Source organism: Ambystoma mexicanum, chromosome 3q (genome assembly GCF_040938575.1).
Source record: "Ambystoma mexicanum isolate Mex_15411 chromosome 3q, UKY_AmexF1_1, whole genome shotgun sequence".
Classification (NCBI taxonomy): domain Eukaryota; kingdom Metazoa; phylum Chordata; class Amphibia; order Caudata; family Ambystomatidae; genus Ambystoma; species Ambystoma mexicanum.
Window position 1 is genome coordinate 763,960,135 of NC_090926.1, and position 27,003 is coordinate 763,987,137.

The 27,003-nt window shown below is 46.0% G+C and overlaps 1 protein-coding gene across 1 annotated transcript in view; it reads right to left on the reverse strand.

Annotated features, from left to right (window-relative positions):
* Positions 1-27,003, reverse strand: part of MYO15B (myosin XVB) — a 721,855-nt gene that overhangs the window by 147,914 nt on the left and 546,938 nt on the right. Inside the window, exons 36-37 of the mRNA XM_069654768.1 lie at positions 8,063-8,140; positions 7,064-7,160 (exon numbers count right to left, since the gene is read on the reverse strand). Of these exons, the coding sequence (XP_069510869.1) occupies positions 7,064-7,160; positions 8,063-8,140 (175 nt within the window). The remainder of the gene's footprint in view (positions 1-7,063; positions 7,161-8,062; positions 8,141-27,003) is intronic.

Below are 27,003 nucleotides of genomic sequence, written 5' to 3' on the forward strand. Positions count from 1 at the left end.
AAAGCGAAAGTACATGAGACTTGCCTACGTTTGCTGCCCATAAATGTCTCAAGTTGTCTGATGTTAAACATAAGCAACATACAACAATCCTAGTGGCAATGTAGTCCCTTGAGTCCACAGCGCTTGCAATGCAATTCAAGGATAAACCAGGCTGCAGCTTACTGGTTGGAGTGGGTATATAGCCTGTATACACCACAGTAATATCTGCAAAGATTATCTGCATATCAAAGCCTCGGATGAAGAGCACGTTTATGCTCGAAACACGTGTCAGGCTGAATCACGCGCACAATAACAATTATGTGCAACTGAAGCATATCAGAATCCAAACATTTGACGCTGTGTTATTGGACTATTTTCATGCCAGTTCACCACAAGTAATTCAATCGCCAGACAAGCCTGTCTGCTTCTGGAGTATAGAATAAACAGGCCAGAGCGAAAGCTGTTCTCAAGAGCAGGAGCCCAGGGGTTTTTACACAGAATTTCAATCATGTAACAAAAGTAACCCTGGAATCTCTAGACACACAAGATGTGGAAAGGATAGGTGTGTTCAGTGCTTAATTTGTAAATAATAAAGTGGCAGGGCCCAAAATCGTCATTAAGATACTGCCTGCCATCAAACAAAGTGTCCACCCGCACTAGTCCTGTGGTCTGGCTCTGTGATACCCCATATTTATGTTTGGCGTGCAATCATGTGGCTATGCCATAGTATATAGGACCCTTTGTATAACAATCTCCTTGTCTTTCTCATGCCATACATTGCTCTTACTCATCCTTGTCCTCCCTATAAGTGTCATCATAGCAAGAACACAATATTCCTTGATTGACACCTCTGCCTATGGGCTGTAGATGCAGTACATTCAATTCTCTCCTGTACTCGTTACATTTTTGTTGATCTGACATTGTGCATGTAGGCCTCTTGACGGAAGACCATTTTTCCTTGTTATTCCTTAATCCCACTATTGTTCTGTGTTCTTTCAAAGTGCACCCACACAATAGATGCTCAGCGAGATCACTGTAATGGCAGAGATAAATGAATCCTGAGGTGTGGGTATAGTGTGAGTGCTAATGATGTTCTTGTGTGTCTAGTTCCCCATGAGAAGTGGCATGACATTTGGGAGGTTGAAGCGGACATGATCAATAGCAGGGTGCTCTTCCTTCCACTAATTTATGTAGTGGCACATCATGGACGTAGAAGACATAACACACATATGTGACCATAAACAAACAAAACAACTACAGGCCTCTTATGACATCTAGAAGTTCAAGAGAAAGACAATACTTGTGTTGAGCCACTTGTTTCTACTCAGATGTAAGTCAGATATGGGTGAATCCAGGGACGAGAGATTATGGTATCCATGGGTCCAAAAACAAACTTGGCCCATCTGCTCCGATGGTAACAAAGAGAGGAGCATTGTGGTGGTAACGCATGTAGGTGGTGAAATCCGGCGTCATTCACATTAAACTAGATTGTTAATGCTCTAAGGCACAAACACCCAGATACCGGGGAAGAAATGCAGGTTGCGAAAGTACATTGGGTCATATCAATTACCATCGATTGCATGATAGTCAGATGATTGTTCAGATAGGCCACAAAGCCCAATAACGGTGGGATGTTCAGGAACTCTGAAATCTATGACACCTGTATTGTAAAAGCAATGCTGCTGAATTCATTAAATCCACATCGTTCTTTGACATTGAATGTTTCCATTGGGAGAGAGATCACTCAACAGAGTTCCAGTGACAGACCTTGATCCCTGGGCTGAAGTCCATCCAGATGCCTCTTCTCATCTGTGTCAACCGGTCCCCTGGTTTGATATTGAGAGGACTAGGGAGTGTAAGGAACTCATGGTGGCAACAGTAAAGACAGACACAAGTGATCACAATTCAAGGGTGTTTATTAAACTGTACAAATGGGTGAGAAAACCAACTAATAACCTAAATCTAAGATGGGAGCAAGCTACAACCATCAAATAATAAGGCAGTCCGAGTGGCGTCTTGTCAAATAAAAAGGAGCTATACTAAAAAAAAACTATTGCCAATCCTTACTGCTAAAGTTACAAAAATAGTGTCGGATAATATTCATCAGAAAAGAAAGAAGTGTTCACAAAATGACAAGTCAGGACATTATAGCCGATGTCTCCGTTCCCCACGTTTTTTTAGCACGGGACAAGGCAGGACTCTCGAGTGCAGCACACTCCTGGTCTTCTCCAGCACGAGGTTTCAGTTCCTTTCAACGATGGCAGGACTTTCAGTGGTCAAGTCTCCTTTCTACAAAATGTCTTGCCGAGGGCCTGATGTGTGAACAATAACAAAACAAAAGTTCCTTTCCGTATTTATTAGGCTGGGTGATGACTCTTCACCTCTGGACCTCCTCAACCGTTCCTCTTGAATGCTAGCCTCCCTACGTCGTGTTCTCTACGGCCTTTTATTCAAAATCCCTTCACCTGTAGTATTCACAAGTCTCAATGTCCTTTTATACAACCTTTCACTGTGAACAGCCCTCAGCCGGGTTCACTTTTGTCAACACAATGTTCACGGGCTTATCATGCTTCACCCCACTTTGCAGGCATTCCTCAGTCGGGTTCACATTGCCATTTTAACATAGTTCAAAAGAAAGACATTCCAGACCCCTTAGGTTCTTCCCTTACCCAAGTAAGCCCCTTGAGCCGCTAGCCTAGTCAGGCTTTCTCTTAAGCCCCCAGTCAGATTTTCTCTTAGGCTTAAGCCCCCAGTCATGCTTCACACAGTTATATAATCACATAAGGTTCCCCTCCATCGGGCTCAAACCTTCCTTAGTGGCTCTTATGCCTTGGCTTTCCTCTGCCGGGCTCGAGCTGCTTGGCCTTCCACAGTTTGCTGGGTCAGAGACTTTTGAGTGGGCAATGACTTTTACGGGAACCCCAGCCTGACAACTCTGACCATTAATCCTCTGGGTTCTGGGTCAAAGACTTTCGAGTGTACAAGGGGTGTTACTTGACCCTTGGATGACCACTTTGACCTCCTACATCGGCTCACTTAGAGCCTCCTGGTATCTGTAGTTTTAACAAAAGTGGACCAACCAGAGTCTTTCGAACAAGTGCCCAGGTGGCGCCGGGCCACTCTGCAGCTGGTCTTTCCTTGGGTTTTAAAAGTTCAGTAAGAGATATTTCTTTTGTTCAAATCATGTTGCTGTTAGCAACCTTCGCGCAACACAGCTTGGTCTCTTATCGGGTCTCCCTCCGACACACCAGCTGCGCTGAACTCCTTGTTGTTTCTTGTCTCTGGAGTCAAGGAGAGTACCACAGTAGCAAGTGCCTCCATCCTCCTTGGTTAGCAGTGTGGGAGGTCTCCGTACACCATTGACATCTGTTACACCACACACTAGCTGTAGTTTCCGGTCTCATAATTCCTTTTTAAGAGGCTTTGCAGCTCTGGGTCGGAAAGAGCAAAGGCACTTCCCTCCTTGTGATCCGTTTTAGTCTCGCTGCCTTTCTCCTCCCGTTTAACTGCTGTCCTGGAACAGCCCCCTCCTTGTGTGTTTTGCCTTGCTCAACGTGTGCTCTCGTGCTCCACCTTACCTTCTATCCCTGTGGGGAAGGAAAAGGGCTGTCAGGTGTGTCTCGTTATTGTCAATTGCCTGACCCTTGTGCTGGGACACATCAGGTAAATGGCCCTGATGTTAGTCTGTTGTCTTTAACGGTGAACGAAAGTGTTTGTGCCAGAAAGGGACGTGGGAGGCAAAGCTTCTGAATAACCTAAGGGGCAGGATGGGGGAAAAGGTGTTATAATGAAGGTGTTACCACGTCCATCCGTCAGTGTCCCACTTCCCCTCCCCTAGGACTCTCTATCCAGGTGATCCTCCCTCACTAGTCCACCCCTAAGAACTGGATCCAATAGCGATGGCCGTGTCCTGGCCACCTGGATGACAGATCCACGAGGACTAGTCAGTGAGACACTTTCACGTTTCTCACAGGAAGATAGTCATCGTCCATGGCAAGTTAGAAAGAACGTTTGAATATGGATGATTGCATCTGTGAAGAAAGAATTTCTGCTAAGAACACGTATAGTCCAGATGAAGGTTCCTAGGCACTTCCGAAAGTAGTGGACAGACGACCCGTTGAGCCAATCAAATACTCTGCTGACGCTCTTCCTTGGTCTCACTACCTTGGCCATAACATCATTAAACCGTCTAACCCTTGATGCGCCTAATTGAATGGTGCTGGACATTCTGATGCTTCAAACACATTTTCTTTGTCTTGAAAGTTGAGAATTTGGCATGTGATGATCAGCTATTTGTCTCCAATCACTGACCTGGTGATAGGTGCTCTGTGCACCCTCTCACTCAGCATTGTGAATGGATTATAGGTTTTTGGTTATGTCTCCAGGAACTCATAGAAAATTGCTGCCATGTCTTGTACTTCTTTCTGTGGCACTCCCACAACCAAAACACTATTGCTTTGGGAATTATTTTTATGGCTGTTAATCTTTGCAAGGCATCAATGGATTGCTCTCAGTGTCATGTCAACTTCTGACACCACTATATTGTAGTTTTCCTCATTGACCCTCATATGCCATTCATAGTCTTGTATCTCGCCATCTTGTTGAGTCATGCAGGCGATGATAGTATCCTTTTTGTCGCTCTTGTGCCTCATAGACCTTTTGTGAAGGCTAACGTCAGCACTAGATCATGATGACATCACCCTAATCACACTTCCCGATATCTCTCGTAACCAGCGCTCTCACTGAGTCATGTTCGAGAGAGAAACAGGTATCTGGTAAGGTAGTAGGTGGTCACAGTTCACTGTGTCCAGTTGGTATTAATGCAACACAACCTTCTTATGGTATCAGCGCCCTGACTCGATGCCACAGAAATCAGGGGGCAGACTGCAGAAGCTTGCAGAATGTGCCACAGATGATGATGATGATATTCTTGGAGATGTTGCGAGGTCCCTTTCTAATTAGCAATCGTGGCGACCAAGCTCTTGCCCACAGCTACTTCATATTGGCCATGATAGGGAGGAGGGAGGGCTGAGGATGACTCCTGAAAGCCATTGGTTTCACTGTGTCTAGATCCATCGGAGGCTGAAATTTCACCCTCCAGCTCTACGGGTTGGCACACTAAGGACACAGTTCTCTCCCAAGTTGGTAAATGCTGTTTTTTGCACTCACTGCTGGCTCTGCAACAATAAGTACACAGAGAGAGACAATGAACTGGAGTGGGCACTGCTCTTGCTTCTTGTTTCTTCAAAAATCGTTTCCAGATACTGCTGTATTTTGGGGTGCAGCCCACTAAATCATGCTACCATGCGTCAGCACGATGAGAGTGAACTGTGTGAAAAAAGACCTAGGCAAATACACCGCAGGAAAGTTTGCCTTTCTGCAACAATAAGTGCCTTGTTGCTGTTTTGGGCACAGGAGTCCTAAGAATCCTGTCTGTTCGCCGCACTGACCCGATCCTGACCGCTACATTTCGAGTGGTTCAGGCACTCAGCACTCCTGGCACCTCGCTCAAGAGACCCCCGTTCCGCCATTTCCTGAGCCCAGAGTTCCATGTGCGACAGGAGCCTTGGCATAGAGCGACAAAACTCTCCTTCACAACCCCATAATTTGAAGCCTTTCTAAACTTCCATGCTAGGCAATGCAAGCTCAGACAATTCACCTATTTTAAGAATTGATGGAGTCTTAGGCACAGCCGGTAGCATTTGTTTTGCTCGGGATCCCTGGGAGAAGGGTTACTCGACCAAGTGTGTTCCAGGACTGCTGGGCAGGATGCATAGCTTCGGAAAATCTGATATCCAGCAGCACCTGTTCAACTCCTGGAAGAATGAATGGCCTAGTAACAAAGCATGGGCATCCATCTTCTCTACCAGGTGGTTCTTATCAGGCTTGATTAGGCCTCCCTGTACCTCAGGTTCTCCAGTCCTAGAACTGGGAGATTTTCCTGCACAAATTACTAGCTTACGTGGGTGCTCTGGATGACTCACTCTTAGTTGGGTGGTTGGTCACCCTTAAGTGGGGTTATCAATCTTCAAGTGACACCCAAAAGCACTGCTTGTTTTGGCAGTACCAAAAATCAGAGGCAACAACAACAAAAAATGCTTTTCTTACCTTCCTAAGGGTGATATAAACAGGAACCAGGTGTGGCAATACTTCCCTGTGTGAGGCCTGTGCAGGTAAAGGTGGCGCGTAGCACAGAGTTACATTCTAAAACTATTAGATATGGCAATCTTTGATGCTTTTGGGCCTGTCTGCAGAAATGTTGAACTAGGTTGGGAGGAATGGAGAACAGGACTCCCCGGATTATCCCCTTTGTAATATGTATTACTTACTTTCAGAAGCTGCTCTTTGTTATGTATTTGGGCTGTGAAACTTTGTGCACTTGAAGGGTAGCGTGCAAATGATGCATAAAAATTCTGCGCACAATGATTTACACATGTTTTTTCAGCATTGTGTGATTTCGATTCATTTATGGGGCGGAGGGGGGCAAGGATCATAATTTAGGAATCCACCATGCCCATCCGCTCCACTTCCACAGCATTTCTGCCTGCATATGATTTTGATGTGGCCAGAGATACTCTGGATTCCTATGAAATTCACATGTTTTTGCACCCTAAAAATCTATGCCCATGCTGCTCGCCACGCACAAACATGGCAGGCAGCGTTTCCAGTTGGTTTTGTTGCTGGTGTAAATCTATCATGGAACCCAGGTCCACCTGGATTTCTGTGTTCGATTTACCGCCAGTGAGAAAACTAACTAAACAAGCAAAGACTGCTTACAAATAATTCTAATTGTAAGCGGTCTCCTCCATGCTATTTATGGGGCCATCCAAAATGAGAATCTGAGGAGCACTTTGAATTGGCCATTTACTATAGGTAAGATTTTGTCAAAGAAATTAGGCCAAACCAAACCAAAATCATACTGTGACATTTTCTAGTTTCCCAACAGATCAATTTTTCACATGGTAACAGTGTCCATTTCGTATCCCCAAACAATGCCTAAAGTCCACGGCTGGGGATGTCCTGTTGTATCCCAAAGCCCCCATTTACGAAGACCCCCAGGATTAGTGTAGGTCCTTCACCATACCTTGGCTCTTGTTTGCAAAGATAGCGAACTCCCGGATCTCGGTAGTTTCATCAATGCCAAGCTGTCCACACAGATCTTTCACCACATCAGTGGCCACCTGCATGGCAGGGGTATAAATGGGGATGGAGGGCAAGAGGTGGTAAAGGGTACAATAGGAACGAAGAGCAGAATGCAGGGACGCAGAGGTGAGAAGGTAGAAAGGGAGAGAAGACATGCGACCGTGGGAAGGAGGTACAGAAGCAGAGAGGAGAAGTGGGAGCAGGGCAGGATGAAAGGAGGAGGAATGGCAAGAGTGCAAAGGATGGGGCCCAAGTGGAGCAGAGTAGGTAGTATAGTGGATACAAAGAGAAGCAGGTGTGAGAAAGAAGCAACATGTGGCATTAGTGAGAGTTCTCTGACCACCAGTAATCACCAGAGCCTTCTTCAAAACCAGACCCAAATCCTCTCCAAAATCATATTATGGTGTTAAAATACCTTTCTAACTTGTATAAATGTAGCCCCAGCCCTCGATGCCGATGTCATCTGATTCCACCCTCAGAGGATAACATATAACCCACCCGCTTGGGTTGGCATGATGGGCCCTGACATGGCTTCTGAGCTGCATATGATTGCGTGCCATCCCAAGTATGAAGAGCTAGCAGTTCGAGCGGAACTGTAATGGCATAAATAAGCTTAATAACACTGGAAATGATGCTGCTTAGAGGCACACTGCTTAGAGGCATGAGGCATGGAGGCTCAAGCATTTGCAACCATCACTTTTGTATTTTCTCAATTACATCTTTGGCCACCTGTGGCCTTTGGTACCACCACCCCCTCTAAATCGACCATGAAGCTGAGATGGAAGATTTTTACCTATGGTGGCTGTATTGCAATGACGCTTCTTTATGTAGCCATAGGATGACATTTCATGACATGTGCAGCCCTCTCTTCGGACGCCCCCAACTCTCTGCCCCTCCTTGCTCTGTGAAGTAGCTAACTAATAATTTCAGGGTTGCTTACCGTGAAGGTTTTGATTTTGGTGCTGAATTGCAGGTCCCCCGGCAGGCCAATATCCAAACGGCGTGATGCTCGTCCTTTCTGTGAAATATAGAGAACTGTGTTAAATAGTTGGAGTTGCCAAACAGAACACTAGCACAACACACACACAACTAGCCATTGTAGCACCACTGTCCTAAACACAGTTTAGAAAGTTTCAATATTATATTTTCAATCACACCTCGTTTGGCATCTGTTAGGAAAGTTTTCTATTTTTTATCAATTTTCCCTCCATTTCTATGGACCCCAAACCTTTTGCTTTTGTTTTTGTACTCTATCCTGATTTTTTCCAGTGAAGTGAAGCCTTCAGCTTCACCCAGCTGCACTTTTTCTCATTGTTTCTGCGGAAACTGACTAGTCCTTATTGCTGTTGGAACTGGGAAACTATGTTTCCCTTTTCTTCTGACACGTTATCTATTTTTTGGATTACGTTTTATCATCGCACAATGCATCTTACAAGGCAGTCCAATGTTTTTTTTTTGTATGACCCTAGACTACACTCAAAGGAATGTTTTAGTTACTTCACATGTGCCTAACGACAAGCTGGCTAAGACTTGCCCATCACAGTAACGACCCATAGGTTTCAGTCACCTACCAACCTTCAAGCCGATCACACAGCTATTTTTGCAATACTTTTTGTTATTCTTACCGCGTTTACTGCGTTTGGCTACTAACTGTGGCTAGTGTCCTAACATTGCCATGCCACAAGGCTTTTGCTTGTTTTTTTGGCGACTTTGTTTGTTGGCCTTCTTTCTGCCTTGACAGGTCAGGAAATTCATTTTATGGTCAAGCATCACCCGGGAAAGCCTTGTTTTACGTGGGCTACTGCAGGGCCACCCGTGTGTGTGTTCCCCGGAAGTGGGTTGGGGCTGTCTGCTCCCAATCCACAAACTGGTTTCTGGATGTTTAGAGAGTATGCATGAGTTTCACCATCAGTGGTCCTGATTTGACCACTGCTGGGGTGTGTGTGAGGGGCAGATCTTCCATTGGGTGAGTTAAGTTTCAGTCTCACCTGAGTTTTTGGGTAAAAAGAGGAGTCCTGCGGCCATACCCTAGAGATACAGGAGAAATCCTATGAGGAGCTATATCCTGCCCAGCTGTGAAGTCCGTGGAAGACCCGTGGACCTGTCTTAAGAAGTCCTAGCGACCAACTTTTGCTGCAGTCCTTGAGGATCCCTGTCTGGCTTGTAATCTTCAGAAGGCTTTTGATGGTACTTGGACCTTTGGAGTGGTGGCACATACCATTCCTGACATCTGCTCGGTGCCCAGCCATCTGGAGTCTTTGAAAGCATTCCTGGAAACATCCTGTGGACTGACCAACTCCAGTTTGGGCTACCACAGTAGAGGTGTTGTGGTTCTGTGTTTCAGCTTGGAACTTTGGGGATCCCCAGCTTGTGCTACAAGAATCCCACCTGTGAAATGTCGGCATTCCAGCTTCAACGGGACCCTAGATAGGAGGCCAATTCTGACCACGACAACTGTGTCCCTTTGTGTCTCCGTGCATGGGTACCGATCGTAAAAACCGGCTTCCCCACATCAGTCCACTGCCTAGAGGAGTGCTGCATTGGTGTGAGTTGCATTCATCGACAGGAACAGGTTAAAAAGCTTCTGCGTCCAACTGGGACCTTTCCTGCACCTGCGACTCTTGGGCTTTGGCGAGTGAAACCAACGGCGGGAAAACTAACCTCTGATGACCCTCTGATGATCTGCCAAGTTGGAAGAGAATCCAGAGTTTGGGGGCGAGTTACAGCAATACTTCCTGCCCCCCTATCTCCACCTGTAAACGTTTTGAACACTTTTAAATGTTTTTCCTTTGTTTGGCTTTGGCAATACTTGTTGCCGATAGCCCTCCGAAAGCTGGGGACAGTTTTATTTAATAGAATACATCATTACCTGACTTTTTGAACCTTTCTCCTACCCACTAGATCCTTCTCCTAACTTTTTCCTGGCTCGCAAAACTGCTAGAAACTTTGTGAACCATCGGGGCACAAGGCCTCATTCAACTTAGGGTTGGACCTCTAAAGTTAGGGTTGGATTGTTTGGACTGCCACTTCAAATGTAACCATTACCTTTCCTTTCAGGATTGTGGGGTGGGGGTACTGTGGTTTTATTGCACTGGCTACATGGCTTGTATATATGTATTTTATCATGAGTGTTGCGCGATATTATTACTTGCTTATACTCGTTTATAGTGTTTGCATGGCCATAAATACATATATTTTTTATAACTATCTGTTTAAGTTTAATCCCTGATTAACCTACCTTGTGGACTCTTTACCAGGCTCACCTCTTCTTGAGTCTTAGCTTTGACCACTCCATGTTGCCTTGATTGGTTTGGATACAGCTCCCCGACTTGTCCCTGTTCACTAACTATGTTGGGCTCCTACACACCTGTCCAGCAGGCCAGGGTGTAGAAATCTAGTCTAACTGAATCATTTTTGTAAATTTCATTTTGCAGTTTTTCATTATAAACAACAATATAGACATGGATGGCACCTACATATCTACTGAATCCAATCTACTGCATTTTCAACTTTGTAACTCATGTTGTATTACAGACCGTTAAGCCAGTATGTTATTCACACACCAATCTTATATTAAGGTCAATTAATTCGCCTGCTCCCATACAATATGTTACTCTTCTTCTAAAGGAGTTGTATCAAGTGAAATGAAATAAAATGAAATTATATTTTATTTATATCGCGCTCATACACAAGTGTTTCAGAGCGTGACCAGGCACAGGGAGGGAAAAAGGGGATAAGCAAAAACAACGATCTTACTAGGCCCAGTGACATTGAGAACGAGCAAGTTCATGGGAAAGGGAAAAGGGGGAAAGTGCATGGAAGGGAGGAGAAGTGGAAAGTGCGGAACAGAGGAGAGAGCAGAATAAATAATAATATGCAAAATAAATAAATAAATAAATAAAGGCGACAAAAAGTAGTAATGCTAGGTTACGCAGATAGGGTGTATCTGATAAGTGCAGAAGAAAAGTTGGTGGGGGACTTTATGGGTACAGATACAGACCCCAGTGCAAGGGGTGGCACGGAGGCAGTGCAGGAGGGTGACAGTGTGAGCAGGTACCTGGTCCGAAGGAAAGAGGGTGGACAGATGCATGATGACGAGAGAGAGAAACAGATCAGCAGGGGAGAAGAGGGGCAAAGGCAGAAGCGAAGAGGAAGGTCTTGAAGTGCTTCCGGAACCAGAGATGGTTCTCCTCAAGTTTCATGGTGGCAGGTAGGCTGTTCCAAAGGGAGTTCCCAGCCGAAGACAGAGATCAGCCCCATCTCGTTTCTTTGAAAAATGACTGATCCTAAGGGAGTTAGAAGTAGAGGAGTGAAGTGCTCGATAGGGGAGGTATTTACGGAGGGATAGTTGATGTTATTTTGGACTCAGGCCCCAGAAAGCCTTGTAGACAATGCAGAGGGTTTTAAATGTAATCCTTGCAGTGTAGAGTGTTTAAAGAGATGTGCATGAATATCTACCCAAAATTCTGGGATATCGATATATAGATTTCTTCAGATTCATTGCACGAACCAAGTTTAGGACCCATTGGCCCTCATTAGGGCTACTAGCACCATGGTCGATGCCGGAGTCCGCCATGGCGGAATGGGGAATTACCACCCCATTCCAAGGTTGGCGGGGCGGTAATTCCCCATGCCACCATGGCCCTTCCCCATTCCCATTTTTGCCCCATAGGGCATAATGGGAATGGGGAAGGCGGTAAGTACGGTACTGCAAATTGCGGTACCGTACTTACATCGAGAGTCCCTTTGCGGGACCCTACTTTAACGGCTGGTCTGGACCAGCCGTTAAGGTTGGATCCCTAAAAGGGACCTCGTAGTAAGGCGTTAAGGGTTTAACGGCGCCAACACCTTTTTCGGCACAGTTAACCCCTTAACGCCTGGGTCCTAATGAGGCCCATTGTGCTTACTCTGGTGGCCGTAGTTGTAGCCAACATATTAGTATCCTACTTTTGTCAAGAAAGATAGTTAAACTAGTGAATCTAAATTGGGAGGGGGTGGAGGGTGAATCCCTGGCTCCGCTTTAAGCAGAGCATTAAGGGGGTCACCAGTTATTGACCTGTCTGTAATCTTGGAGATTTCTTTCAGAACCTTCAACTAGAAATCTTGTATGACTGGAGAGCTCCATAACAGGGGCATCAATGTACCTGTACTACCTCCATATCTCGTAGGAACCGCCAGTACAGCTTGAAAAGAAATGAAGCCATATTGGTGTGCAAAATCTAGTGATGAGCTACTATTGAATATGTCTGCACCTTGTATTCAGTGACACCTTTTTTGGTTACTTATGTGCTTTGGCCCACATCATCTATGATCGGATTGCCCAGGTCTTCTTTCCAACGCAGCGTGGCTTTGACATGTTCCTTTGATTTAGAGTACATAATGCCACTATCCAGAGCTGGTAGGAGAAAACAGCATCCAGCTGCAGCCACAGCATATTGCTGAATTTCTGTGACAATCTGGACCAATGAAAAGGTGGCAAACCTGGCCCACATTATGGACATGAGTTGGGCATACATCACTGAGGCCAGTACACTTTTGACAACCCTTTCCAGGAACAGGATATGTTCAATAAGCGTACCCTCTGGGAATAGATCAGCCAGCATTTTGATTTGTTCTGGCTCCCGAGCTGTGCATTGAAGGCTGATCGTAATTGTTTGTGTGATGGAGAGCTGTTCAGTTGTGTCAATAGTGAGTAGGGAATAGGGCCTGCCAAATATTTTATTTCAAAAGACCATGCTTTACTGTTGTATTGCAATTGGTTATATTCTTTGTGTTTCCAGGTATCTGGGAAAGCCAATTATGTGATCACTACATGTGGGGTAGTCACGTTCTGTTCCATGAGTGAGTATGTCTCTGTATTATCACCATTGGCACAGTGTGTTGCAATTGTGCAGGCAGGTAGTAGGTCAGGGGAAGCTTGTTTGCCTCTATCATGTCCATGTGAGTGTGGTCTAATGTATAGAGGAGTGTTTAGCCACCCATTTCAGTCTACCTAACCTCAATCTGCAGTCTGTGAACAGTTTTTGCGGTTGCATAAAGGGAACACTTGCAAAGAGGTAGAACAGTTGTGGTGTAATTGCCATTTTAGCCCAAGTCAATATTTTATGTAGGATATTTTATTTAAGAAGTTCTATCAATGTCTTATGATTATTTTCTAGCTTTTCTGGCTCAATATTGTATTGGCAGTACAAAATATCTGGAGAGCCAAAGATTGAGGACTCCTGACCTAGGGGGAGCACATCTGATTTGTTCCACTTAATATGAAGCACATTGTCTTCTCAAGACTAGTCAATGATATTGAAGGCTTCTTGCAATCTAGCTTAGGGGTTGCCAAGATAAATGAGTAGGTTGTAAAGATGTCCTGGGAAGTCCCCAATTACACAGAGGTTCTGGAGGCAAATCAAATTGGACTCAATAACAAAAATAGACAAAGTGAAAGGCAAAGTCCAGCTTTACTATCATCCAAATAAAGCATGGACAGCATACAAGCATTAAAATGGCATTGCTATCAGCATGCTTATCAAAAACAACAGATTTTATAACCAATATTCGTCATAACTGATATCATACTGTAATCTTAGTTAACAAAACCTACTGGGTACGGGGATTGGTTAATAGTGGTGACTACATATACATTCTATAGGGGTTACATTTTTAATTGGGTAATGTGTATGCGTAGGGAGTATAACAGGTGTTCTATCTGTGTTTGTTGCCAATTAATAGACAGTGTTCTTCAATGATGGGTCACGTACGATGGGACCATGTTTGGAATTATTTCACCCTGCATTTATTAGGATTTTACCTAATATTGGTCTGAGTGTTATGGTTTCTTTTGCCACTTGGGATATTCTTGAGCTAGTCGCCAGGGAGTCTTTGGGTTTATTATTGTCCTGCACCTGGCTTACAGAGGCTGGTTGTATCGTTCTTGCATCCTGGGAATTGCTATCTTGTGCTTTCACTGCCACTTTCTGACTCACCCTTACTTCACACTAACCTTGGTTGTACTTGTCAGCTCCTGTCTGTGCTTTGCACAGATCTGTATTTGTTATTGTTATGTCAGTATTTTGCGATCTGGGAGGGTTGAGGCCTTTCGTATATATATTAGTGAGCTACATTCTTGTGTTGTTCATGTTGCACTCAGCTTATATACTGCTTATGTTAGTATTCTTCATTTCTTTTAGATCCTACATGAACATTGTTCATGTATAAATGCACGTGTTACCTAGTGTTTGCATTCTTCATGTTGTGTCTAATGCATGCACATGCATTGTCATAAGGTTGGTTTGGTTTACTCGTGCCATCTTCAGCTTTAGATTGTGCCCGTTTCCTGCAGTACCTGCCTGGGATAAGGGCGGTATGGTTGCCTTAGTGAATAACGTTTCTCACCTGTGCAATGTTGGGCTGGGAGAGAGGCAGAAGCTATGGAAGACATATTCATCGGCATCTCTACAATGTCATCCACATACAGCAAGACCATTATATCCCTCATTAACAATTTCTCTCGCTGCCAATTCCAGCCGGAACTTGTGTGTGAGAGGATCCATGATAAGAGCAAATAGGGGTGGTAGAGTGGGCATCCTTGCCGTGTGCCGCTTTGCAATTTTAGTTCTTGTGAATTCATACCATTCATTACACTATTTGCTCCAGGTTCTTTATATAACAATTGTTTAAGGCCTAATATGCTGACGTTGAACCTTATCCAGACCAATGTCCTGAATATGTATACCCATGCTACAGAGTCAAAGGCGTTCTCAGCATGTAGTGTGGCAGATACTGCCCTCAACTCTGTGGCTTCAGCACACATTACATTAAACATTATCCTCAAGTTACGTCCATTGTAATGACTTGGGATAAACCCAGCCTGGTCTGGGAGCAAAATGTGTCCCCTTAGTGGGGTAAACCTTCCTTCCATTTCTTCAGATAGGATTTTGTTTAATGATGACAGCAGTCAATATGACCCACATTCGGTACGGTTTACCTTCACGTAAGGTAGTTGGCTGGTTACCCTTCTTGAGTGTGAATGTATGCACTAGTTATAGCTTAGTGGCTAGAATCATGGAACACCACCTATAGAATTTTATGCATTGCCCATCTGGTCCCAGGGCCTTTTGACGGAAATACACTTTTATCACATCAATCATCTCTTTCTCTGTGATCTCCTTTTCTAACTCTTCATGGTCACTCATGTTTATTGTCTGCTGCTGTATATCTTGGAAGTATGTGTCCACCTAATCTTCACAAACTGGATTTTCCTGCTGATATAAAGATTGATCGAAGGTATTCCATTAAGCAACTTCCATTCTCTTTGCTATCCGCCAAGCTAGTGTCCTACCAGGGTGCTTCCCCACTGCATAGCTCCTTGCCATGGCATTCTAACTAGTACATTGCATCTCTCTGGTATGTAGATTCGCACATTTAGTCTGTATAGTGTAATGTACACTCATCCACATGAAGTATTTTTAGGGGGTCCTATGATCATCTTAAGCCGAAGCCTTGCAGAGAAACGAATACTGGGGGAAACCCAGAAACTCCACTTAAGGTTGGAAAGATGCCTTAAATGATGAGGCGCAGGGACTTCCAGATGGCCACCGTGGAGGGAAGATGTGCATGAGCTGAGCTCCGTCTCCCCTCCCAGGCCGCAGTAGAAGCTCATCAATAAAGCGGATTTCTCACCTCACGGAGAGTAAAGAAACTCCTTCGGGACCAGCAGGTGGAGCCGGCAGTGTCTCCGTCGCAATCCGTCTGCGGATCAATTCAAAAACGAACTGAAGCGCCACTGGCCTACATGAAGAAAGGGCGGCACAGAATGGTGGAGTATCCCGTGTAGGGAACCCCCACATGGAGAAGGAGTGGAGAAAGTGACCTTCCTGAGGAGGCCGCCCTGCCCGCTGTGCGAGACACCGGTGCCCAGTGCCCCCCCCCCCCCCGGAACGACAAAGGAGACTTGCGGGACGGAGATTCCAGGGACACGTGGCGCACACGGACCCGGTGAGGGGAGGAAGCCGTGTGGGCCAACCCGGAGAAGAGCTGCCCTGAAGAACAACCAGCGGGCCCCTCCGTGGAACAAGGAAGCACGCTGCCCGAGAGCAGCGGCAACGAGGAATCCCCAACGAGAGGCCCTGCAGAGCAGAGGATGCCACCCGGGAGAGCAGACGAGCAGACGGCGCATCTGGGGCATGGACCGAAGGTGAGCCCAGTTCGGAATCAGGCCGGGGGATGTCGTGGGTGTGTTTGGCTCCCCCCAGACCGCGGGAGCAGAGACCCGGGTCCGTGGTGTAGAGGGAGCCCACGGGTGGCCACAACAACTTCGGAGCCACGGCTAAGTGAAGTCTCTCCACGGCTGGCAAATCGACCCAGGTGCAGCACAGAGACTGGTGTGGGGGAGAGGGGGAGGCAAAGCACGGCCAGGAGCTCGGGCACCTCAGGCCCTCAATTAATCAATTGGGCCCCGTCCCCCCATACCTTGGAGAAAATGCCTCATCTATAGACCCACGAAGCGGGGGACAAGGACTGCCCTTTGGGGGAGGAGGCAGAGCGACCCCCCCCCCGGAGTCAAGGGCCCAGAAACACGTAGCTGAGAGGCACCCCTCCCTCCTTTAAGAGAAAACCTTGCTAACGTGAGAGGACGCACAGTGGAGGGGCCTCATACGACCCTGCCTGGGACATCATCAGGAGACCCACAGGACCAGAACAGGGCTCCCACAGATCTCCATCTGCTACCTCCATCTGCTACTCCCCCGGATTAGAGAGAACGGGAAGGCATTAGCAGGGCCCAGCATGTGGGATTAGACTGCAAATAGACAGACCCACCGAAAGCAACCAAAGTGTCAGCCCAAATGTCAAAATCCAGAGGGAAACAAAGCCAAACACTTCCTCAGGCCCCCAAGCTAAACAGGCTCAGAATCTGGTCCACCTCTGGGGATCCCGGAGAAGGCTAAAACGTAAAAAGGACCAAAAAGTGGGCCGGACACGAATCCCCCCCAGAGGAGTTGGCCATGAAAGACTATTTGAAGGCGTGGTTTGGGGAGTTCCAGGCACAATTTATGGACTCAATGAATGCACACCTGGAATCCATGAAAAGTGAATTCAAAGCCGCGGTGCAGGAACTGAAGACGAAAGTGGCAGGACTAGGAGAATCTTTCTCAGACACCCTCGAGAAGGTAGTGCAAAATATGGAAGAGGAGACGAAACAAGTCGCAGAACATAGGAATATTTGGTCCGCCTAACGCATAAGTTGGAACCTCGGTGCGAAGATTTAGAAAATAGATCACGAAGATCTAATATAAGAATTAAAAATATGTCAGAGACAGTGGAGTTCAAAGACCTTAAAACGGCAGTGCAGCAGGTATTTAAGGACATCCTGGACCTGGTGGAGGAGGAAAAAGTCCCAATCGACCGAATCCACAGGGTAGGTCAGAAGAGAACAGCATCCCAAGGCGCCCACTTGAGAGATGTGCTGGTGGCCCTCACCAGGTACTCTCAAAATGAACAGATCCCCAGAAAGGCTAGGTCAATGGACCACATGCGAATGAATGGGGAGGACATCCATTTGTTTCAGGATCTAGCACAGTCAGCGCTCCAAAAAAGAAGAGACATGGCCCAGGTAACGAGGGAGCTGGTGTCACGTCAGATCAGATATAAAAGTGGACATTTCCATTCAGACTACTGTTTACATGGGAGGGGTCGCAAAGAAGAACAACAACACAGGAAGAGGGTCTGAGATTGCTGAACATTCAGGGTCAAGAAGATGAGCTCCTGCAGGCTAGCTGCACAGACCACGCTGGCAGAAGGAACCCGTGGGAATGGAAAACGATTAATAGGAGGCCGAGCCGCCCCAGTAGAAAGAAATAGTCAGTGGCGCACCCTGAAAGAAGAAGCAGATAGACACCATTGAAGCACAGATTCAGCGACTCAGCCGCAGCAGAAGAAGGACCGAGAGACCAACCAAAACAAGTGCCGGGAGGGGGAATGACCCGGTCGCCACTGAAGTCATGGGGAAGGGTTTAGGATTCCCTTCAAAGTTATCCCTGAGAATATCATAGGGCGTGACGCACAAGGCGATACGCCTGACCGAACTTAGAAAATCATGCCATCCTCAGGGCAGTTTTTGTGCGGGGGAGAAGAACGTGCCAGTTGGGGGTTGTGCGACTCAAATATGGGGGAGGGAGATTTGGGGACAGGGGAAAACCGGGAAGAACTCCAAATCTACAAAGGGGGGAGAAGTAACTAATGAAAGACTCCACCTTCAGAAGTTGGGATGGGGATAAAAATCACCACAACGTTAGGGGGCTGAATTTCCCAGTCAAACAGAAAAAAGTGGAACAATTCCTCAGGCAGGGCGCATACGATATCGTAATGCTTCAGGAAACACACATAAAAGCTCAAGACAAACATAGAATTTGCTTGAAAGGGTTCAATCAAATTCAACAGGCGATCACACAAGAGAAAAAGGCATGGTGCTCATAGCGGTTCGAGATTCCCTCCATGCGCAAGTCCGCATGGGGAGGCAAACAGGAGAGATTCCTGATAGTGACCATAACAGTTGAAGGTAAGCCCCTGACATTAGCTTTGGTGTATGCTCCAAACACGGGCCAGGATGGTTTCTTAAGGGATATGCTAGACGACAAATTAGAACACCAAGCCACAGGGGATGTTGTGCTGGGGGGGCGGATTTCAACATCGCATGGGACCCTTCCCTGGATAGATCTGGACCCAAGCAGCATGATCAGGGCTCCCCGTCAAAAACACTAAAGCAGAAAATGTCATGCCTTGTATTGGCAGATGCATGGCGTAACAAGTATGGTAAACAGAAAAGCTACACATACTTTTCGCATGTACACAATACGGCCTCAAGAATAGATTACCTATGGGTCTCAGTGAGACTCCTAGGGAAAATAAAACAGGCAGAGATAGGCCCTATAACACTCTCGGACCACGCCCCTCTGTGGGCATCCCTTAACTGGACTCAGAACTCCCCCCCGGTTATGGGGCTGGCGCCTCCCAGAGGACATTATTAGAGACCAGGTGGCGGGGCAGGCTCTTAGAAAGCATATCACAGACTATCTGGCTATCAACGATCTTCCGGATACAAATAAGGGAACACTATGGGATTCTCTAAAGGCGGTAACTAGGGGACACCTCATAGCACTCAAATCTCAGAGAGAGAAAATGAATCGCCAATGGGAAAAGGAACTAGAGGCAAAAATAGGGGCGATTCAGGCTGAGATTGTACAAACACCAACCAGAAAACTGACGCGAACATTAAGACACGTCCAAGGGCAACTGGAATCTCTCCGCACTAAAAAGGTGTAGAGGGCTCTCCTCCACACAAAACACCTGTACTACCTGAAGGCGAATAAAGCTGATAAACTATTAGCGAGATAATTGAAAGGTAAGCAGCAGGCACAGACCATAAGGGCTTTAAAAGACGAGTCAGGTCAGCTCAAGACCTTAACCTCAGACATAGGAGATATATTCAAAAGATTCTATCAGAAACTGTACTCCTCGGATCTGCCAAGAAAGGAACAGCAGGAGGCATTTCGGGCGGGGGTACAGCTCCCAGTATTAGCAGAGGAAGACAAACAAACTCTAGACAGGGAAATCTCAATAGAAGAGGTCTACGCTGCAATCCAGTCTGTCCCAAAAAATAAAGCCCCAGGCCCGGACGGTTATAAAGCACTATTCTATAAGACCTAAAAAGATATTCTTGGCCCTCTACTTACAGCCATGTTTAACACCTTTAAGGAAAAAGGAAACTTGACCCAAACCATGAATGAGGCAAAAGTTCTGGTGTTCCATAAAAAGGGGAAGGAGGAGCAAATTCCCAGCGTGTACCGCCCCATAGCTCTAATCAACCTGGATGCAAAGCTGTACACTAAGATACTAGCAGCAGCAGCAAGACTGGCACCACTACTTCCTAAATTGAACCACCAAGATCAATCAGGGTTTGTCCCAAATAGGCAAACTCACGATAACATACGAAGAGTATTGCACCTGGTGGAAAAAATAGGGATCATGCAGTCCCCCGCGACCCTGGTGGCCCTGGACGCGGAGAAAACTTATTTCGGGTACTGGGAAAAATGGGAATGAGCAAGGGATTTATAGACATGATCCGAGCCAATTACAACTCCCCGTCCATAAGGATAGCGGTAAATAGAGGACTATCGGACCAGTGCAACTAGAAAGAGGGACCAAACAAGGGTGTCTGTTATCCCCCTCCTATACACAATATATCTAGAACCCCTATTAGCAAAAATTAGAAAACATCCGGATTTAAAGGGTATAGAGATGGCAGGACAGGCGCATAAAGCTGTTGCGTATGCAGATGACATGCTAGTGGCACTAGCAGACCCGGGAAAATCGCTCCCGCATTTAATGGATGCGATTGAAACGTTCGGAGGGCTTTCAGGGCTAAAAATAAATAGGCAGAAATCCGAAATCCTGATTCTGGCAGGGAACAGAAAAGAGTTCCGAGCAATTGCGACGGAACACCAATTGAAAATAGCGACCACCGGAATCAAATATCTGGGCATTACGTTCACAGGGAGACAGGACGAACTGTATGCCCATAACTACCTACACCTTCTAGCCAATGTTAAAAAAGATCTATTAAATTGGAACCCATTAACAACATCCTATTGGGGCAGAATTACGGCAGTGAAAAGGACCATACTCCCAAAAAAATGTATCTGTCCCAAGCCCTCCCGATAAGAAACCCCCGAGCATTTTTAAAGACACTCAGGAAGATGGTCTCAATTTATATCTGGCAGATTAAAACCCCTAGAGCTTCAAATGCGGTCCTGACGGCACACAGAAAGGAAGTGGGGTGCGCCCTCCCACACTTTAAGAAATATTACGAAGCTGCACAACTCTGGGTACTGAAGGAATGGATACCGGAAAATGGGGAAAAAATCTGGGAAGCGCAGGATAGGGCAGTAGTAACAACTTCCACCAGACACTTGCTATGGATTAACAAACAATATAGACACGCCAATACGCACATTAGCGAGATAATGAAGGCAGCACTGGGGGTGTGGGATGAGGCCTCAAAAAAAGAAACTCCAACTAAAGACCCCACCCCGTTCATGCCAGTGTTCAGAAACCTAGAATTCCCACCAGGAATGGAAAGGGGAGCCTTCCGAAAATGGGAAGAGGCAGGGTGCAAGATGGTGGGAGACATGCACCAAGACCAGTAGATAAAGTCATTCGCTGACTGCACGACTCAGCTGAACTTGACCCCTAAATACCGTTATAAATATGAACAACTACATCACTGGCTGAGTGCACCCCACACAAAAGTGCAGCGTCTAGGGATTTGACTCCTTTCGAAATGTACATTATGACGCGCACAGGAACCCGCAAGTTTGTTTCCAACACATACAAATATGTAAATGCACAAGCAGAACCAGCCACATGGCAATACCTGAAAAGATGGGAGAAAACCCTAGGGTACACACTCCCCAAGGATAGATGGGAATATATATGGGGCATGATACCAAAACTGACGAGAGCCATCCAAACTAAAGAAATGTGGGTGAAAGTGATGATGCAATGGCACTATACCCCTGAGAGACTACACACAATGTACACTAACTCCCCAGATAGATGCTGGACGGAATGTGGTGGGAAGGGAGGCTGGCAACATATATGGTGGGAATGCCCAAGGCTAAGATCTTATTGGGAGGAGATAAAAACCCAAATGAAACAAATGTTCACCAGGGGCAGAACATATAAGAGATAAAGTGTGGCTAGGGGGCTTATGGGACCCAGGGATAAACACCTGAACGTCACAGAGAAAAGGAATGTTATGGGCCTTTTGATCAGGGGGGGGTGGCTGGAAATAGCACATAACTGGAAGCAAAAAAGCCACCACTCGCAGTGGACTGGACGAGAAGACTGTGGTCACATCTGGCCATGGAACTACTAACATACAACATTCAAGGAGAACACGAAAAATTCAGAAACGATTGGGGTCTAGTTCTGGAGTACCTCCAATCAGACTATAAAGAACAATGGTGCCCACACAAAATAAGGATATTGGACCTGTTCAGATGAAGGGCGTAAGAGACTTCCCAGAGAAGATGTGTACAGACGGAGATCACCCGGTCGAGGGGGAAGAGGGGGGAATTCATGGTTGATTGATAATGTCATGTCATTGTTATTAGTTACTTTCTATTGGAAAACAATAAAAATAATTTTTAAAAAATCGAATAATGCACAATAAACTGAGAAAGCTATCATTAAAATGGTAAGCAAGGGTTTGTTGGCCTATGGGGAACTTCTGGTAGGCCTTTGCTCCCTGGGCCTCTTGTTTAGTAACATAGTAACTTGCTGAAAATGTGTAAAATGCGGCCACAGTGAACATTATTTCCAGGGCCTCTTTTGGTTCCCAGTCCGCCCCTGCTGGTAAGGAGAGACTTCACTAATGTGCAGTGGTCAGAGCAGTGGTGCCTGTGATCCAGCTGTCACTCTATTCACTGAGCCACTGTTTGGAGCCCGACAGGGACTTCAGAGTATTACTCTTTTACCCTCCTTTCTTGGATGAGGTAGGAGCTGCGCATGAGTCTGTGTGCATTCTTTTGGGGTATAGGGACTATAAGCGGTGTTTACTGAGACTATTCCTAACAGGCTAAAGCGTGGCTCTCACATTCCTTTCCTCACCCAGGCTGCTTGGAAAGTGGCCTAAGAACCTCTCTATCATGCAGTGTCAAACCTCTCTATCATGCAGTGTCATACTGGAGAATGTGGAGGTAAGGCTTAAAGTGGGCCGGGACTAGGCAGGGTGAAGCCCGGGCAGTCTCCAAAAACTGCCATGAGAGGGCTCCCCATGACCCTCCCTGTGAGTGAACACCCAGTACCTGCATAGGGGTGACATGAGGTAGGGATGGAGCACCTGACTCCCGAAGGCTGCATGTGTAAAAATGGTTACATAGCAGTCATTTTTCTATTAGGATGTTCTTATAAATGAAATAAGCAAGAAGGCCAGTGTACATTCTGAGCTCAGTTGGGGGTTGCAGGTTTGAATAACTGTCATGGACATGTAATATTTAAAATGTTGTGTTTAGTCTTGTGTTCCCAAAATTACCTTTGATTGTATGCAAAGCAGCCAGTAGCTTTTATGCTTTCTCATTGGTGATTTCAGGCCTAGTTTAAGATGGACGTGGGGTCTTGATGGCCACGCTCAAGCTCCTCTCCGTTACTATGCCCTGCACAATGTTGTCAGCTCCACTTTCCAGATATCACCCCCCTCGATTTGTATCCCACTTAAAGCACTGGACGGTGGTCTTCTCATCTCATCCCGACCAGGACAAGGCACAATGGGCTGTCCTGCCTGTCTCACTTGGAGCCCACGTGGACCACAGAAGGGGCTCACAGAAGGACTGAGCGACTGAGACACACCCAAAAGGGTAGAACAGGATTAGAGCAGACCCTCCAGAGCTGACACGGATTCCTATAGTCAGAAGTCATCCCTCTTTTAAGGTCCCCTCAGTTCTCTCTTAATTCATGTTGGGCAGCAGCTTATACAGTAGCCAGGGGGCAGCACCATTGTTCATTGTCTGCATAGGAGAGACAGCCTAATGTAGAAGTTTAGAAAAATGCTAACATCATTAAGCTGGTCTTCTATTACAGCTAGATTACAGTGAGGGTATATTGCAGTTAGATTACTGTGAGGGTACATTTAAACTAAAATCCACCAGAGTACATGTTCACAATAAATAACACTTTACATTTCCGATAAAGATATAGTTTAAATATTTTCCATTTCCACAGTCTCTGGCAGTTTCTTTCTTCACATTATACAACATGCAACAAATGTTATTTATTTACCCTAACATTTTATTTAGCATGCCACGTTTGTGGTGCCAAAGTGACCCCTAAGTTGTATGTCTGATAAAATACCTCCTGCTCTGCAGGAGTAAAGGGACAATTAGTGACTAAACTGCCTACTTAGCCCCAAACCTCTACTCAACCAGACACAGCCCAAAGGGGCAGGCTATACTCTTCAGGAGGGATGTGAGCTTATAACAGTAGCAACCCAAACACCTTACGTTCATTGGTTCCAAAATTAAAGGATGTCCAATCAAGGTTCTATACAAATGTAGACTTTTAATTAAACAATGAAATGCAAACAAACTAATTAGAAATCACTAGAACCCACAGCAGTAAATGAAATGCAGAGAATGCAGAAATGTGTGAAAGGGCACTTTGTGTAGATGAGCAGGGGTGTTCAGGCAATAATATCACTACTGTTCAAGGATATTTTTGGAAGAACTGAGTCGGAAAGGGGGCTTAAAAGTCACTATGGTTCCCAAAAACTGGACATGGGGAACAGGACCTCTTAACATAACCTTTATTCTTGTGTTTGGTGTTTGTAGGCAATCTTGCCATTGTCTGCATCAAGTCGGTTTGAGGATGGGATGAGTTGACATTCGTGACAGTGAGTTGATGACTTCCAGTAGTCAAGTCACAACTCAGGTCAGTTGCTCCCAGGATATTGAGCCCACAATCAGGTTAAGACAAGTCAGACTGCTTCAATGGATCGATCCACCGTCTGGATGGCTCAAAATACAGCCAGCAGTTCGAAGATGTGTGGGGTGCCAAAAACAGTACGGCTCGTCCTGTGGCCACTCGAAGTGCACTGAGCATGGTTGATCTGGCTTTAAGAGGTCTTCAGGCAACAAAACAAGATTCCAGCTGCTTCTGGGCTTCTGGATTCATGTGAGTGCTAATCTAGGGGTTCCAGGACTAAGTGTGCCCTCCTGGTCTGTACTGTGTTGTACAGGGTCCCAGTTCCAGTGCAGCCAGCAGTGAGACCTCTAACGGCAGTTTCACCCCCACTGTTCCTTGGGGATGGTTAGGGGATGTAGAGATTTCATGACTTGGATGAGTTTGTCTTCACCTCTATGGCAGAGGACTTTAGAATAGATAGTATTCCGAACAGAGATCCAGATACATCTTTCTTCCAAAGATGAATCAAAGATGGATCAAAGAAGGAAAGGATTTCCTCTGCTTATGAAGGCAAAACGATACAGGGAATTAGTCCAAAGGAAGCCTGCAGTAAAGGGTCCAATCCAGACTGTTCTAGCAAGTGCCCTTTACCTTCTGATATCACATCCAGAGTCCCTTGCCTGCAGGAAATAGGGTCGAGAGGCAGGGAGAGGAAGGGAGCCCTAACAGAAACCAATATGGTGGAACCCTTCTCTCAACCCATTTCTCCCTCCTGGCTATTTAACTAGGCCCCCTTCTCCTACCTACTGACTTCAAAGGGCCTCCAGTTGTTAGCACTCTGATGTGAGAATGTATTTGTTTTGCCAGTGCTGCCTTTGAATCAAAGCTTCCGAGCTGACCCATGAAGATGGTGTAGGCTTCTGTCCAGGGGCTCAAAGAGGATCAAAGAGGCAGCTTCCTGGCCACTATATCATATGGCAGTTGTGGAGACATTCAAAACAGACACCAATGCACATCCGACCTGTCATAGCTGGGCCCTAATCACAGAGCTGACACTAGTGAGATGTCAAATTATGGTAGGTGTATAATTGTGTGACCTTAGTAGTCAGCATGCCACAACCAGGCATGGCTTATATGTAAAGATTTACGTGCTACCAGACATACAATTATTAGGTTTGGAAGCAAAGGTACAAACTATGAAAAAAACCTCTGCTTGCAGGAACATGTGCTCCAGCAGCTGTCAGGTGTGCACATGTGACCTTTGAACCTGCCCTGTGCCACTGCAGGGCTACGGCTGATGCTGTTTGCATAATATCTTAGTCAAGGCACATGTTTGCACTATAATTTTGGCATAGAGCATTTATGAAAGGCGGTGTCCCTTTCAGAAACAGAATTACCTGCTTTATTTAACATTAGTGAAAATCAAAAAAGCTGGGGCTTTTAAACCCTTGCAGATTACAATACATCATAGCATGAGTGGTTACATCTGTCTCCCATATTGTAGGCTGTCTTGCCTGCACTGTCATTTGCAACATGGGTGTTTACATTGACAACTTTGCTGCGCCCATAAAGTGAGTGCACATTACAGGAGGTAACATGATGCGAGGTAGGAAAGGTGTGGGAAGAGGGCTGAAAAGGCGAGAGAAGGGGCAGGAAGAGGGTCGGAAAGGGGCTGGGAGGGGGAATAGATGAGGTGGGGACTGGGTGTATATGTGAGCCACTGCAAACCCAGACCACGGCAGCCTCGGATATCGGGTAGGTGAGACTGGCCAGGGGGAAAAGGACTGAATGGGTGGAGGGTGGCGCGGGTGTACCCACCTCAAAAAGATCAGATGGCGGGTGGGAATTGAAGGAGGGACCCCCCCTTTGAGAAAAAGATAGGGGAGAGCAGGGATGCTGCAGCACCTGTCAAACGCAGGAAAGACATGGAACCTCTGATACATATGACTGAAGGGGATAATGAAAGAGATAAAGTAAAAGTACCTCCTGGTAGTAACACCTTTACTCTTAACTATAATGACTTACAATCAATCGGCCTTCCCCACTTTTGCCCATCTTCAACCACTGAGTAGCACTACACCGGATAATAATAATTACTCCTGTCATTATAACACATAAAAGTAGAAAGTACCAGACATGAAGCAATATAAAAACATGATATAGAGGATGGGGGATGCCTTTGAGGGGCACACGCTTAGGCTTCCCAAATCTTAAAGTGCTAGGGTACTTGCTCTGGTACTATACAAAGCTTAGACTTTTGCAATGGAGAAATTACTTAATGATCTTTCTATGGATTCTTCTCCTGCAGATTCATCCTCCGATACATATCCTCATCCAGCTCTGCTGCTCGGAAACATTTTCGACAGGGAGCATAGTGGACCTCGACTCGGCCATCGATCGGTCTTGCTCAGTGCTCAATTGTCGGCTCTGGAC